The sequence below is a fragment of the Oncorhynchus mykiss genome, chromosome 5, assembly GCF_013265735.2.
Source record: "Oncorhynchus mykiss isolate Arlee chromosome 5, USDA_OmykA_1.1, whole genome shotgun sequence".
In the NCBI taxonomy this organism is placed as follows: domain Eukaryota; kingdom Metazoa; phylum Chordata; class Actinopteri; order Salmoniformes; family Salmonidae; genus Oncorhynchus; species Oncorhynchus mykiss.
In genome coordinates, this window is record NC_048569.1 from 60,898,491 (window position 1) to 60,914,292 (window position 15,802).

The 15,802-nt window shown below is 42.5% G+C and overlaps 1 protein-coding gene across 4 annotated transcripts; it reads right to left on the reverse strand.

Annotated features, from left to right (window-relative positions):
- Positions 1–3,907: 3,907 nt before the first annotated feature.
- Positions 3,908–15,791, reverse strand: timm44 (translocase of inner mitochondrial membrane 44 homolog (yeast)). 4 transcript variants are annotated; one of them, XM_021603685.2, is made up of 14 exons: positions 15,681–15,787; positions 15,095–15,185; positions 14,162–14,266; positions 11,296–11,472; positions 11,027–11,107; positions 9,345–9,494; positions 8,965–9,101; positions 8,139–8,224; positions 6,935–7,027; positions 6,704–6,828; positions 6,269–6,319; positions 5,998–6,087; positions 5,793–5,903; positions 3,908–5,202 (listed from the first exon to the last, which is right to left on the reverse strand). In XM_021603685.2, the coding sequence occupies exons 2-14, from the start codon at positions 15,122–15,124 to the stop codon at positions 5,083–5,085; spliced, it is 1,356 nt and encodes a 451-aa protein (XP_021459360.2). In that variant the 5' UTR covers positions 15,125–15,185; positions 15,681–15,787; the 3' UTR covers positions 3,908–5,082. The 4 variants fall into 4 exon arrangements, with proteins under 4 accessions (XP_021459360.2, XP_036833898.1, XP_036833899.1 ...); XM_036978003.1 differs by lacking the exon at positions 15,681–15,787 and adding an exon at positions 15,429–15,447; XM_036978004.1 differs by lacking the exon at positions 14,162–14,266 and having other exon boundaries at positions 15,681–15,791.
- Positions 15,792–15,802: the final 11 nt, after the last annotated feature.

Genomic DNA, 15,802 nt, shown 5'->3' on the forward strand with positions numbered 1-15,802 from the left:
ATATCCCCTCAAAAAACTGAGGAAGTTGCGGAGGAACATCCATTATCAGCATTTTTAGACCAAGATAATGCCACTACTGTCCTGCAAGTTGAAGTATTAAAAGATTAATGTGATTTAACCTTGAAAGTGTATTACAGAACACCTATAAGACCATGGGCTTAATGAGACTGAATCTGGAGACTCGGGATAATGAGAAACCCAGTGAGAGGGATGAAGAATGACTGTGTTAGTCTCACAAGCCCAGACAGACAAATCAACTACCAGTCCCACTGTGCCTACTCTCTGGTGTACAGCACACTGCCTTGTTACTGTGCTCTGACCATACACAGTCACGGACACAGCCACCACCGCACACGGCAGCTGTCACACACACACACGCTCTCTCTCTCTTTCTCTCTCTCCCTGGCCTCTAGACCATTCAGAGAAGTATGGTCTACTCGAGACAAATAGACGGATCTTTAGTTGTGTGGTCTCCAAAAGCTTAATGATTCGGAGGCTCTTTTCCAGAGCGAACATTTCAACAACATGATGACAACTGAGAAACATACTCCTGGTTTTTACCTGAGGGATTGAGGTTTCTCCTCACTGGCTTGCTCACCTCTGGCACTTCGTCTATTACAAACAGAGGGATTAAGGAGAGGGTGTTGCTGGATAGGGAGAAGGGTGCTGGGGGAACTCAATTACAGCCAACTTAATAGAGCATCAGAAAAGGAGGAAGAGAGGGAGATTAAATTAATAGAATAATTGTATTTTTATAAAAAATATATATTTAACCTTTATTTAAGAATGACAGGCAAGAAAAACTTAAACTTCACAGCTGGGCAAGTGTCAGAGATGGCTATAACCATGAATACTGAATATATCACGTAATATAATATAGCTTTGCTGACAAGTGGTAGTGAATTGAATACTATAGTCAACTGACTTGAGGAATGACTTTCCAGTCATCTTCCATGAAATGCATTCCAATTGGTTTGGTGTCCCTCAACTAAGGAAGATAACTGATGAAGAGTGGATATCGAAAGTACACTGAGTGTACAAGACATTAAGGACACCTGCTCTTTCCATGACATAGACTGACCAGGTGAATCCAGGTGAAAGCTATGATCCCTTATTGATGTCACTTGATAAATCCACTTCAATCAGTGAAAATTAATAATGATTTTTTAAGCCTTGAGACAATTGAGACATGGATTGTGTTTGTGTTATTCAGAAGGTGAATGGGCAAGAAAACAACAATGTAAGTACCTTTGAACGGGGAATGGTAGTACGTGCCAGGCGCACCGGTTTGTGTCAAGAACTGCAACGCTGCTGGGTTTCACGCTCAACAGTTTCCCTTGTGTATCAACAATGGTCCACCACCCGTAGGACATCCAGCCAACTTGCAGGCCAGTCAAGTTCTTCCACACCGATCTCAACAAACCATTTCTGTTTGGACCTCGATTTGTGCATGGGGGCATTGTCATGCTGAAACAGAAAAGGGCCTTCCCCAAACTGTTGCCACAAAGTTGGAAGCACAGAATTGTCTAGAATGTAATTGTATGCTGTAGCATTAAGATTTCCCTTCACTGGAACTAAGGGACCTAGCCCGAACCATGAAAAACAGCCCCAGACCATTATTCCTTCTCCACCGAACTTAACAGTTGGCACTAGTCATTGGGGCAGGTAGCATTCTCCTGGCATCCGCCAAACCCAGATTCGTCCGTCAGACTGCAAGATGGTGAAGAGTGGTTCATCACTCCAGAGAACACATTTCCACTGCTCCAAAGTCCAATGGCGGTGATCTTTACTCCACTGCAGACGACGCTTGGCATTGTGCATGGTGATCTTAGACTTGTGTGCGACTGCTCAGCCATGGAAACCCATTTTATGAAGCTCCCGACAAACAGTTATTGTGCTGACGTTGCTTCCAGAGTCAGTTTGGAAGTCGGTTGAGAGTGTTGCAACCGAGGACAGACTAATTTTACGCGCAACAGCACTCGGCGGTCCCATTCTGTGAGCTTGTGTGGCCTACCACTTTTCTGGTGAGCTGTTGTTGCTCCTAGATGTTTACACTTCACATTAACAGCACTTACAGCTGACCGGGGCAGCTCTAGCATGGCAGAACATTTACAAACTGACTTGTTGGAAAAGTGGCAACCTATGATGGCGCCACATTGAAGGTTGCTTAGCTCTTTAGTAAGGCCATTCTACTGCCGATGTTTGTATATGGAGTTTGCATGGCTGTGTGCTCGAGTTTATACACCTATCAGCAACGTGTGTGGCTGAAATATCCGAATCCACTAGTTTGAAGGTGTGTCCACATACCTTTGTATACAGTGCATCCGGAAAGTATTCAGACCCCTTGGCTTTTTCCACATGTTGTTACCTTACAGCCTTATTCTAAATTGGATTAAATAAATGTTCCTCCTCAATCTACACACAATACCCCATTATAACAAAGCGAAACCAGGTTTTTAGAATTTTTTGAAAATGTATTAAAAATAAAAAAAACAGAAATACCTTACATAAGTATTCAGTCCCTTTACTCAGTACTTTGTTGAAGCATCTTTGGAAGCAATTACAGCCTCGAGTCTTCTTGGGTATGATGCTACAAGGTTGGCACACCTGTATTTTGGGAGTTTTTCCTCTCAAGCTCTGTCAGGTTTGATGGGGAGCGTTTCTGCACAGCTAATTTCAGGTCTCTCCAGAGATGTTCGACTGGGTACAAGTCCGGGCTCTGGCTGGGCCAATCAAGTTCATTAAGAGACTTGTCCCGAAGCCACTCCTGTGTTGTCCTGTTGGAAGGTGAACCTTCGCCCCAGTCTGAGGTACTGAGTAGGTTTTCATCAAGGAGCTCTCTGTACTTTGCTCCATTCATCGATCCTGACTAGTCTCCCAGTCCCTGCCATGTGTCCAATTCAAAAGTTTGGACACACCTAGACATTCAAGAGTTTTTATTTTGTACTATTTTCTACAATGTAGAATAATAGTGAAGACATCAAAACTATGAAATAACATTTGGAATCATGTAGTAACTCAAAAATATATACATTTGAGATTCTTCATACTAGCCACCCTTTGCCATGACAGCTTTGCACACTCTTGACATTCTCTCAACCAGTTTCATGAGGAATGCTTCTCCAAGTCTTGAAGGAGTTCCCACATATGCTGAGCACTTGTTGGCTGCTTTTCCTTCACTCTGCAGTCCAACTCATCCCAAACCATCTCAATTGTGTAGCACACCAGTTAGGGGGATCCATCATCACAGACAGCACTGAAATAGGTTGGCTACTTACTACCATGTATGAATCAATAGGCAGGAGGTGAGCTTGTTCATCAATTTTCCCAAGGCCCAGGTAATCAATCCTGGTGCATCAGATCTGGTAGCATCCACATCCCCCCACTGTCGTCAGCAAGCCCCGCACCTCTGCATTCTAGCTGTGCTGGACGCCTCACAGGGGTAATGGGTGACATCAGTCATGATAAGGCCCACTTTCCATGTATTGTAGCATACTCTACAGTCAGACTTTCACATGCAGGAAAGGACAAGTCAGGACACTGGTTTACAGGGAGTCTATAGAGCATATTGTCTCTCTGTTTTGAAATATATTTTGTTCTTCAGTCAGAGAATAAAAAGCGTTCACATCCTCAGTTGGGAAACTTTACAAGTGTGCTCATTCTCAGGTTTCAAAATGGCAGCCATCTGCCATATGCATAGTATTTTACTAGACCCCCACCCCCCTGTAAAAATTGTTAGAATGCCACAAACTCCCTGAAAACATGATCTTGTTTCTCTCACTGCTAAACTAGTTTGGGTTCTTGTGAAGTTTTATGTTACCTGTTATGACACTAATGGGCTGAAGTTCAACAAGTTACATAAACCAAAACAAGTTTGGTATTAAAAACAAATCATAAACAAATAACATGGTTGGAATTCAGAAAAGTTTATTAAGTTGACTCATTTTGGCCATGAGGTAATGAGAAACTACCATCATAAAAATCACCAGTATGTGGAGCCTTCGGTCTATGCCAAGTGGGCTTGATATAAAAACAAACACTGACATACCAGCAAATCACAATACAATGAGTTGTCAGAAGAGTGGTGGATCCACGTGTACATAAACATCTGTCTCTATTAATAATGAGGTCTGACTAGCCCCTAGTGTGGCACCATTGTTTTAGGACCGTTTAGTAGCATGGCGTTGTTTTGGAGGCCTTAATAAAAACAATGGAATTCCAAATCTACTGTGTGCCATACCACCAAGTTCACAGATGCTAAATGGCTGAATGCTAATTAGTGACACTAAAACAATAGTGTTAATATTTGGTGCAACAGAAAACCTTTTAGGATTTGTGTCCTCAAAAAAAATAAAATAAAATCATGCCTTACATTGAAGTCCCAATTCATTGAGTTTTTAATAATAAACAGCTTGCCGTCAAAAATATCAGCAGATATTTCCAAGTTTATTTAAGGCAAGCCTAAACATTTTACAGCAAATGGGTACAAAATAACTCCTCAAACAAAATGTCTGAAGGTGAAGCAGGGGCTTTTTTTTTTATATAATAAATATAGATTTTCTCAATTCAATAATTAGACTGGGCTATCATACAAATGTGTGTATAGGGCACTGGTGGACCACATGGCATCCAAAATGTCCTCCCCAAACTAGGAAGGGATCGACAGAGAAGCATTAAAGACACCCTTCACTTTATCCTCAATCCTCCAGTTAACATAATTATGTCTGGGAGAGGAGGAGGACAGTGTCAACTTATCTGACCATGGTGTGACAGACAGAAGGACAGAGCGACTGCTCTGAGTGGACTACTGCCCCTAGAGTCACCCAGTGGGAACACAGGTCTATCCAGTCTGGGTCTCCTCTATCCTGGTCTGTGAACACTGCCAGTCTGGTACATGAGGGGCAGCCATAAGAAGCAGTCCACAGTGGGCCACCCAAAACCATGCTGGAGGAGGAGTTAGCTGGGTTGCTGAAATGGTCAGCACTGCTTGTTCATGTCCCTGTGGTAATTCCATGTTCTCCCGTCCAGCCCGCCTCCTCTTCTCCTCAGTCTTCCAGCCCTGGGTGTATGTGTGTGTTGGTCTCAGAGGATCTGTTCAGTGCTGGAGGCAGAGATATCCAGGAGTCTCCAGGCTGCGTAGGGGTTCAGCTCCTCTTGGTCTCGACACAGGGCCCACACGTACATCATCCTCAGCACCTTGTCCTGTGGTTCAAACAGACAAAGGTATTGGCAAGATGAAAATTAAGTAACTTTTCAATGCTTTTGAGCAGGTGTCCAAAGTGTACAACCCTCCCTGCTAGCCTGTCCAGCTTATCCTCTCAGTGAGAGACAAGGGGGGAAAAAAGTTGTGTCATCAACAAAATAACAAATAAAACAGCCTCCCTAAATCCCCTGGTAGTGCCTTGCGGTAGACTGAGGGAGTGCCAGTTTCCTGCGGCTGAGTGGATGCCCTCCCATTATGCCCAGCCCCCCCCCCCCCCCTCCTCCTCCAATCCAAAGACTCCCTGAGGTGCACTCACTGGCCTATCAGACAGATTTACAGCTCAGGAGGCTTTCATGTGGAGTCTGGCTGACAGTCGGCAGGGCCTCAATAGACTAGTCTGGTTCCCTCTCTTTCGCTCCTTCGAAAGACAAAGGGAGGAAGCCACTTTAGACTATAAGAGATGCACCCCCAGGTCTGAAACATTGCCATGTCTGATTAGCCAAGCTCAGAGACAAACAGAGCCCAGTTTGAATACTTTTACAATTGATCCTCATTTCCAGAGTAGAGATGGAGGGTGTATTCTACTCACAGGGTCTCCCTCTATGACGTCTCCTTTAGTGTTGCGGATCACCATGACCAGCTGGGCCTGGAAGGTGATGATCAGCACCGGACCCTGCTCCATCATCTTCCCCATGGCCAGCTGAAGACACACAATTAAAACACACTATTAGAAAAGCAGATCCCACAAATAAATATTACGATGAGACTGTCGTAAAAGGCCTCGGGTAACTCACATCAATGTTGTCTATGTCCAGGATCTTAGAGTGGAACTGCAGGCCCATAGCCTTGGCCTGTTGAATGGGGTGGGCCAGCTGGCTGTAAGTCTACACATAAGACAGAGAGGTGTGGGTTAAGAACAGCAAGGGCAGGGGGGAAAAAAATGACTGAAAATCTCAACATCACTATTGCAGGTCTACATTTACAGTACTTCAAAAATAATCAATTCATCTTCAGCCGGTGTCCAAATGAATAGTCGATAAACTGGTCAATAAAAAAAGTGCTTACCGCTTCATAACACCAGTCCTTCAGAACCTCCAGCTCCCCTCGGATCATGGCCTGCAGACAGAAAGACAGAGAGGTAATGCAGACAGAGAGGTCAGAGTAGGGTGATACCCACACCCCAAGAGGCACTGCAGACATAGACAAAAAAACAAAACAATAAAATGTATCTGCACAGAAAGAAGTGCTCCATTGATTTTACAATTTGTCTGGATATTCATCAGATTTAAGTGAGACTGAGACTAATGTTTCAAGTAATGTTCAAGATCACAGATAGAAAAATGTGTATAGTGTCTCCATTAACTGCAGTGACATAGTTACATGGAAGGTTTTTGCCCCCCAATTATCTTCAGCTCAAAACGAGAAACCCGTTTTCCTATTGTATGCCTTCAACACAATCTGTACCACACCAATGTCAAGGGAGGAAAGATATTTCTTTACCTCCAGGACGTTGGGTATGATGTCAAATTCACACTGCTTGAGGAAGACATCTTTGTCAAATGACGGATCCACCTTCAGAATCTCTGTCAGCACCTCTGACATCTCGGTCTTGGAGAAGAGCCCACCTGACCAGACATACACACAACTTTAAAACAAGAACAAAGACCGAGCCCAACTACCAAATACGTGATTGGGGTTAGTGTTGGTGGCATGGAGAAGTTAGTAGGTTACCTAGGATGTCGGTCATTTTATCTGTGACGGCACGAGACGCTCTGACGAGGGCATTCTCGCTCTCATCATACTTCATCTTCATTTCGAAGAACCCTGGGAAGAGAGCGCAAAAGGTGAGTCGTCTCATTTAATTGCAGTGCATCAAAGTCAAACAAAGAGTAACAGGCTTGGGGGAAGATGTCGTTTGGACTCAGCACCAGTAGTGTTACCCCAAGGTCAGGGCATTGAGTTGTATCGTATGGATCAAACACAGGGACTGAGCTGTGGGTCGTTGTACAGTATCGCTCTGCTGTGTGATTGATTGCTTACTGTACTTCGCTGGCACATTCTCTGATAACACACGCAGTACCAACATACCCAGATTGGATTCCATTATGTATTTACAGTGTCAGGCAAGTTGTGATGTGACAATAAGAAACTTGATACAATTTATTTCTATTGACTTTGCACAATGTCCTTACTGTTAATCATAGCTCCTTTTCACAAGTCAGAAACATGATTTATAGTCGGTGCAGTTTCCTTAGGTAATGCTTAATTGCTCGCTCCCTGTATACGGCTACGGTGAAAACAGGAACAGTCATTTTCAAGGCGCCTAGTAAAAAAGAAGACACTGCTCCCCAGTCTCTCATACCCGACCCCTAGGAAGTCCCTGGGCTCCCATTACCAGCTGCTCGTTAGTGAGGGCCCATTAGCGCCAAGATTTTAATAGGAGCAGGACACTGTTCACCAGTCTGATACAGCAGTCAATCAGCTAGCAGAGGGATCACCATCTACACTAGGTTTGGATCCCTTACAATGTGCACCCTCAAGACTAGGATTTTGGAGACCGGAACGTTTCTGACCGCCAACCATGACGACAGTTCGAATTTAGAAATGTTCAAGGTAAAGTCAAAAGTTAAGGACAAAGGGCACTTGGTAAAGATAAACGCACCACGCCCAGCAGAGTAACAAGCACTAAGCCACTGATGGGTAGTTTATACACTCAGCCCCATCTACTGGACAAACGTTTTACAGCGGCAGACATTCATACCATTCTTTGATGTCGCAATAATGTCATATTTTAGAGGAATTACTCAGTCTTCATCATATAAATGACATATCATCTTCCTACATTATGATTCGGAAAGGGTGATACTTAGACTGCAATGACTACGGCAGACATCAGAAAGATTAACAAACTGGTAGTGAGACAGGCTGTCCTTACTGTTAAAAACCATGTTGTTATCCTTGAAGTCCTTCCACTGTGCGTACCATTTGGAGTCCTTGTGCAGCACCACCCCCATGGCCTCCCTAGAAAACAGATCACTGCTCAGTGCTCACGGCCATGCCACTACACACACACTTATCTAGACTATAACTGATTTTCACCCTTACTGTGAATCCAAATTATACTTGCACTGATAAATATGGTGTGATATTGAGCTTGTCAGAGACACTTAGGTGAAAATTATCTGTTATTTGAATGATTACAATATTCCGCCCTGAAACATATGATTGTATGGAAGTGATTAGAATGTATAACATCATAATCAATAAATGTGTAGTCCTAGTCAGAATTAGGGTAAAGACATCGTCTTTATGGTATTATAAACACAGACTGTCTGAGCCTGGTGCCGACTTGACTAGAGATTGGGAGAGAACAGGGAGTACATGTAAAGAACAAGGTCACTAATCCCTGTCGGCTGGGTAGCAGGACATGTGTGTGTGTGTGTGTGTGTGTGTGTGCGGTTGTGTGAATGTGTGGGCGTGAGAAGTCAGTATAAAATGAATTGTTTTGTATTCTTGACTTTGGAACGTTCCCGTGAATAAACCTTTTTGACTATTTAGCTGGGCCTCCGTCTGTTTCATTCGACCGGGATCTTACAAATTCTGGTTTGTAGACTGAGTAATATAATTAAATTGGGTTATGAACCTGGAGAACAAAATTCTCATATCAGACACACATTTTGAGTTCTAAAGATAATTCTGCTCAAATAAAAATCTAGAGCTCTACCGAAACAGAATGAGGGTGGGAGACTGGCAGCACGTACTCATTGGCCTCGAAGACCTTGTTCTCATTTTCTGCAGCCTTAGATGAAAAGTCACTCCTCTTCCGTAGTCTCTTGGGGGCCCGGTAGGGCCCACTCTGATTAAGATCATCAATCTCCTTCTTCACACTCTTTATACCCTGTATGTGCACATACAGCAGGCTTTAGGGAAATGCATGGGCTGTTGTGATGAGCTCCCTAAGCAATGGGTTGTTTCTGTACATTCCCTCCTGATCATTTGACTTGCTTAGTTTATGCAGTGACAACACAAAAAAATTGAGCAAGTGATTGCTATAATGCAGTGAACATGACCAAACCCGGTATTTGACTTTGAAGTGCTGAATTGGTCCTTTTGGACCTTGGAGAACCTATCCAGTTCTCACCTGAGATATTGCCCTGAAGGCACCGGTCTTTCCCAGTTTCTCTCCACTCTTGGACACAGACTCCGCAGACGTCTTGGCTGTCTTCGCTGCTTCCTCCACGCCCTCCTTGATCTTCCTCCCTATATCTGTACGACTGACCTCTTCCAGACCCTAAAAACAAACAGATACTAACTTCTTGTCTGAGACACTCACACACCATTTCTGTTGACATGCCGAAGGCCTAGACCTACATACAGTGCATTCTGAAAGTATTCAGACCTCTTAACTTTTTCCACATTACAGCCTTATTCTAAAATGGATTAAATAGTTTCCCCCTCAATCAATCTACACACAACACCCCATAATGACAAAGCAAAACCAGGTTTTTAGACATTTTTGCAAATGTATAAAAAAACTACAAACTGCAATATCACATTTACATAAGTATTCAGACCCTTTACTCAGTACTTTGAAGCACCTTTGGCAGCAAAATCAGCCTCGAGTCTCCTTGGGTATGACGATACAAGCTTGGCACACCTGTATTTGGGGAGTTTCTCCCATTATTCTCTGTAGATCCTCTCAAGCGCTGTCAGGTTGGATGGGGAGTGTCGCTGCGCAGGTATTTCAGGTCTTTCCAGAGGCGTTCGATCGGGTTCAAGTCCGGGCTCTGGCTGGGCCACTCAAGGACATTCAGAGACTTTTTCCGAAGACTCTTCTGCATTGTCTTGGCTGTATGCTTAGGGTCATTGTCCTGTTGGAAGATGAATCTTCACCCCAGCCTGAGGTCCTGAGCACTCTGTACTTTACTCGGTTCATCTTTCCCTTGATCCTGACTAGTCTCGCAGTCCCTGCCGCTGAACAACAAACCCCACAGCATGATGCTGCCACCCCCATAGTTCATGTGATGCTTGGCATTCAGGCCAAAGAGTTAAATCTTGGTTTCATCAGACCAGATAACTTTGTTTCTCATGGTCAGAGTCTTTAAGTACCTTTTGGCAAAACTCCAAGTGGGCTGTCATGTGCGTTTTACTGACAGGCGGCCAGCTCTAGGAAGAGTCTTGGTGGTTCCAAAATTCTTCCATGTAAGAATGATGGAGGCCACTGTTTTCTTGGGGACCTTCAATGCTGCAGACATTGTTTGGTAATCTTCCCCAGATCTGTGCCTTCGACACAATCCTGTCTCGGAGCTCTACGGATAATTCCTTCAACCTCATGGCTTGGTTTTTGCTCTGACATGCACTGTCAACGGTGGGACCTTTTATATAGACAGGTGTGTGCCTTTCCAAATCAATCCATTTAGTTTACCACAGGTGGACTCCAATTAAGTTGTAGAAACATCTCAAGGTATGATCAATGGAAACAAATGCACCTGCGCTCAATTTCGAGTCTCATAGCAAAGGGTCTGAATACTTGTGTAAATAAGGTATGTTTTTATTTTTAATACATTTGCAAACATTTCTAGAAACCTATTTTCGCTTTGTCATTAATGGGTAAAACAAGAGGAAAAAAATAATTTCATCAATTTTAAAATAAGGCTGTAACGTAACAAAATGTGGAAAAAGTTAAGGGGTCTGAATACTTTCCAATGGCACTATGTAATTCATGTCAATGTTTCCATTTAATTGACAACATACAGCTCTACATTTACCATGCTCAAGTTTAGTCATCAAGGCTGATGAGTAACTAAACAGCAATCCATGTACCTCTTTCACAGTCTCTGAGAAGGTCCCTAACTTCTTCTTCAGAACTTCAGACGTCTTCACAGTTTCAGACTCTATGGTTTGCTAAGGAAGAAAGTAAAATAGTGAAGGAAAGAAATCAATTAATTATTGAATCCAACCTGCCTAACAACATCCTTTGTCCAATGTAACAATGAAACAACGTGTGACATGCGCTTCAAATTATTTGCTGGGCCACAAATGTCCACCTGAAGATAAAGGAATAAAGCTGTTCAATGGATGGGAGCACTCACATATTTCCTCCGAGCTTGCTTCAGAGCTTCTGATTCCTCCAACTTTTTGGCCTCCTCGCGAAACTTCTTGATGTTCTCCTTCATTTCCTTGTTCTTGCTGAGCTCCTGTTTGAGGTTGTCCAAGAACCCCCCAAAGAAGCCTTTTCGGCTACCTCCCCTGTCTGATGCATGCCGTACCTAGAGAGAGATATGGGCATTGTATGAGTTGGAGAAAGGGGAACATACACTATATATACAAAAGTATGTGGAGACTAGAGGTCGACAGATGATTTTTCAACACCGATACCGATTCCGATTATTGGAGGATCAAAAAAAGCTGATACCGGACAATCGGACAATTTTTGAAATGTATTTGTAATAATAAAAATTACAACAATACTGAATGAACTGAATACTGAATAACTTAATGTAATACATCAATAAAATCTATTCAGCCTCAAATAAATAATGAAACATGTTCAATTTGGTTTAAATAATGCAAAAACAAAGTGTTGGAGAAGAAAGTAAAAGTGCAATATGTGCCATGTAAGAAAGCTAATGTTTCAGTTCCTTGCTCAGAACATGAGAACATATGAAAGCTGGTGGTTCCTTTTAACATGAGTCTTCAATATTCCCTGGTAAGAAGTTTTAGGTTGTAGTTATTATAGGAATTATAGGACTATTTCTCTCTATACCATTTGTATTTCATTAACCTTTGACTATCGGATGTTCTTATAGGCACTTTAGTATTGCCAGTGTAACAGTATAGCTTCGGTCCCTCTCCTCGCTCCTCCCTGGGCTCGAACCAGGAACACAACGACAACAGCCACCCGCGAAGCAGCGTTACCCATGCAGAGCAAAGGGAACAACTACATCAAGTCTCAGCGCGAGTGACGTTTGAAACGCTATTAGCGCGCACCCCACTAGCTAGCCATTTCACATTGGTTACACCAGCCTAATCTCGGGAGTTGATAGGCTTGAAGTCATAAACAGCTCAATGCTTGACGCACAGCGAAGAGCTGCTGGCAAAACGCATGAAAGTGCTGTTTGAATGAATGCTTACGAGCCTGCTCCTGCCTACCATCGCTCAATCAGAATGCTCTATCGAATCATAGACTTAGTTATAACATAACACACAGAAATACGAGCCATAGGTCATTAATATGGTCGAATCCGGAAACTATCTCGAAAACAAGATGTTTATTCTTTCAGTGAAATACGGAATCGTTCTGTATTTTATCTAAGGGGTGGCATCCATTAGTCTAAATATTCCTGTGCACAACCTTCAATGTTATGTCATAATTACGTAAAATTCTGGCGAATTAGGAGGCCCAAACTGTTGCATATACACTGACTCTAAGTGCAATGAACGCAATAGAAGTGACACGATTTCACCTGGTTAATATTGCCTGCTAACCTGGATTTCTTTTAGCTAAATATGCAGGTTTAAAAATATATACTTCTGTGTATTGATTTTAAGAAAGGCATTGATGTTTATGGTTAGGTACACATTGGAGCAATGATACGCACCGCATCAATTGTATGCAACGCAGGACACGCTAGATAAACTAGTAATATCATCAACCATGTGTAGTTAACTAGTGATCATGATTGATTGATTTTTATAAGATAAGTTTAATGCTAGCTAGAAACTTACCTTGGCTTACTGCACTCGCGTAACAGGCAGTCTCCTCGTGGAGTGCAATGAGAGGCAGGTGGTTATAGCGTTAGACTAGTTAACTGTAAGGTTGCAAGATTGAATCTCCCAAGCTGACAAGGTGAAAATTTGTCGTTCTGCCCCCGAACGAGGCAGTTAACCCACCGTTCCTAGGCCTTCATTGGAAATAAGAATATGTTCTTAACTGACTTGCCAAGTTAAATAAAGGTGAAATTTAAAAAATATATATATATATTTTTATTGGCAAAATCGGTGTCCAAAAATACAGATTTCTGATTGTTATGAAAACTTGAAATCGGCCCTAATTAATCGGTCGACCTCCACTGGAGACCCCATTTAAATTTGTGGATGCAGCTATTTCAGCCACACCTGATGCTGACAGGTGTATACAATCAAGCACACAGCCATGCAATCTCCATAGAAAACATTGCCAGTAGAAGGTCCTTACTGAAGAGCTCAGTGACTTTCAATGTGGCACCGTCATATGATGCCACTTCTCCAACAAGTCTGTTTGTCATATTCCTGGTCTGGTCAACTATAAGTGCTGTTATTGTGAAGTGGAAACGTCTAGGAACAACAACGGCTCAGCCGCGAAGTGGTAGCCCACACAAGCGCACAGAACGGGACAGTTGAGTGCTGAAGCGGTCCATACTGAAATGGTTTGTTGAGATCGGTGTGGAAGAACTTGACTGGCCTGTACACAGCCCTGACCTCAACCCTATCGAACACCTTTGGAACACCGACTGCAAACCAGGCCTAATCGCCCAATATCAGTGCCCGACCACACTAATGCTCTTGTGGCTGAATGGAAGCAAGTCCCCGCAGAAATGTTCCAACATCTAGTGGAAAGCCTTCCCAGAAGAGTGGAGGCTGTTATAGCAGCAAAGGGGGGACCAACTCCATATTAATGACCATGATTTTGGAATGTGATGTATGACGAGCAGGTGTACACATACTTTTGGTTGTGTATTTCTGCATAGGAATCAAAGAATTTTGGTTATCTGACTACTTCTGCATTCAACAACAGTACATTGTTGGCTAAAGCAGAAATGGGTTGGCTAAAGCAGAAATGGGATTTACACATAGGCTGCACTTTGAATGTAAAAAATAAGAACTCTGAAATAAAAAACTGAAGGGAAGTAGGGTACAATTCAAATTGTCTACTAGTACGAAATTAATGATTATCACAAGCGGAACAGTCACTGTTACCTGTGAAGAACTTGTGAGAGACCCACATATCCTGTATACATGAGGTCTGTTGTGTAGGAGCAAATATGAAGGACTGGAGACAAGCAAACTTCTTCTGACACACAGCTGGAGAGAGAAATACACAATTAGAAATAATCATTATAAAATTATGTTCTGGCAACATTATGATTGGCAGAGAAGCTTTGTTAAACCTACAATTTAAGTGCCCAAGAGAATTGATATTGCCACCTCAGAGATTATGATTGCATTTTTTTTTTTTCACCTTTATTTAACTAGGCAAGTCAGTTAAGAACAAATTCTTATTTTCAATGATGGCCTAGGAACAGTCGGTTAACTACCTGTTCAGGGGCAGAACGACAGATTTGTACCTTGTCTGCTCTGGGGTTTGAACTTGCAACCTTTCGCTTACTAGTCCAACGCTCTAACCACTAGGCTACCCAGACAACATTGCCTTTATTGCTTATGAAATTAACAGATTCCAACCTACTAGTTACAATTGTTATATTTGGCCTATGCATTGTTTTAGTTGATTTTCAAAAATTACTTTCAAGACTATTAAAAAAACCTTAATAGCCTTGTCACACTCAATTGTTGCACATGTAAACGATGTCCATGTCATCTGTCTATGCTATTGAAATAAGTGTGCAAAAGTGTAAATGATGCATATTCGAAATGTGCATACAGAGAGCAACAAACTACTGCTTGGTACACATTTTATACAGTTATGAATCAAGGGCCAAACACCGGCATGACACAAGATTCAATTCTGAGAAGTCTTGTTACTAAGTTAGTCTGATTCGGCGTTAAAACGTATTGCAATGGAGAAGACGGTTCGAGTATATAGGCATTCCATCGCTATTTTCAATAATAGATTACGTTAATTATTTACGGTTAAAAGACAACGTGGAAAAATCTGTTTTAATGACAACTAACCTGGTAACACTGACACAAGGAGGCCGCCATCTTGATTGCATTGCCTGTGACCTTTTCCGCTGATGACCTTCTGACGTATTAGTGGAGGAGCCTGAAGGTTGGACAAGGCGAAAAATAACTAGTTCGGTTCGGATGAAAGCGCCAACTTTGTCACATAGGCAGATGCATGCATCACGATTAAACATATATTTATATTTACAACAGCAAAGATCCAGACCAGGAGAGGTGTTAGCAGTAGCGCCAACTATGGCTCGTACAAGGATAGAACAATGTGTTAGTTATAAGAATCTTTGGCTTTGTATTAAAGTAAACCGATGCCGACAGCAACACATACAAATAAGTAATGCCTGATAATACTGTATCACTGCCGCTTTTGGCTCTGGTCCATATGCTGAATGAGAAAGAAAATAAGCGGTTAATAAAACTCGAAACCATACAAGATGGGTGAAAATGTGGACACTGCAGCGACAGGCTCGAGGTCAAGTTCGATAGATATCCAACATTAGCAAGCCAACTAGCAAACATTTCCGCAATACCATTGCTTTTACTTTCAGGGAAAGAAATTATGGGATTCCCCCGAACTCACAAAGCTTCCCTCTTCGAGAAGCTATTGTACAAAAATAACCGGCAGACTACATTTAGAGCCTCACACGAAGGATACCATGTCTAATCTCCTGACCCCCAAAGGCATTTGAACTGACATTCATT

Coding starts and splice junctions, on each gene's coding strand:
- timm44 (XM_021603685.2), bottom strand. CDS start 15,124: ATGGCGGCCTCCTTGTGTCAGTGTTACCAG. Junction 11,108..11,295: donor AGCAAGCTCGGAGGAAATAT/GTGAGTGCTCCC, acceptor TTTCTTCCTTAG/CAAACCATAGAGTCTGAAAC. Junction 6,320..6,703: donor TCATACCCAACGTCCTGGAG/GTAAAGAAATAT, acceptor TTCTGTCTGCAG/GCCATGATCCGAGGGGAGCT.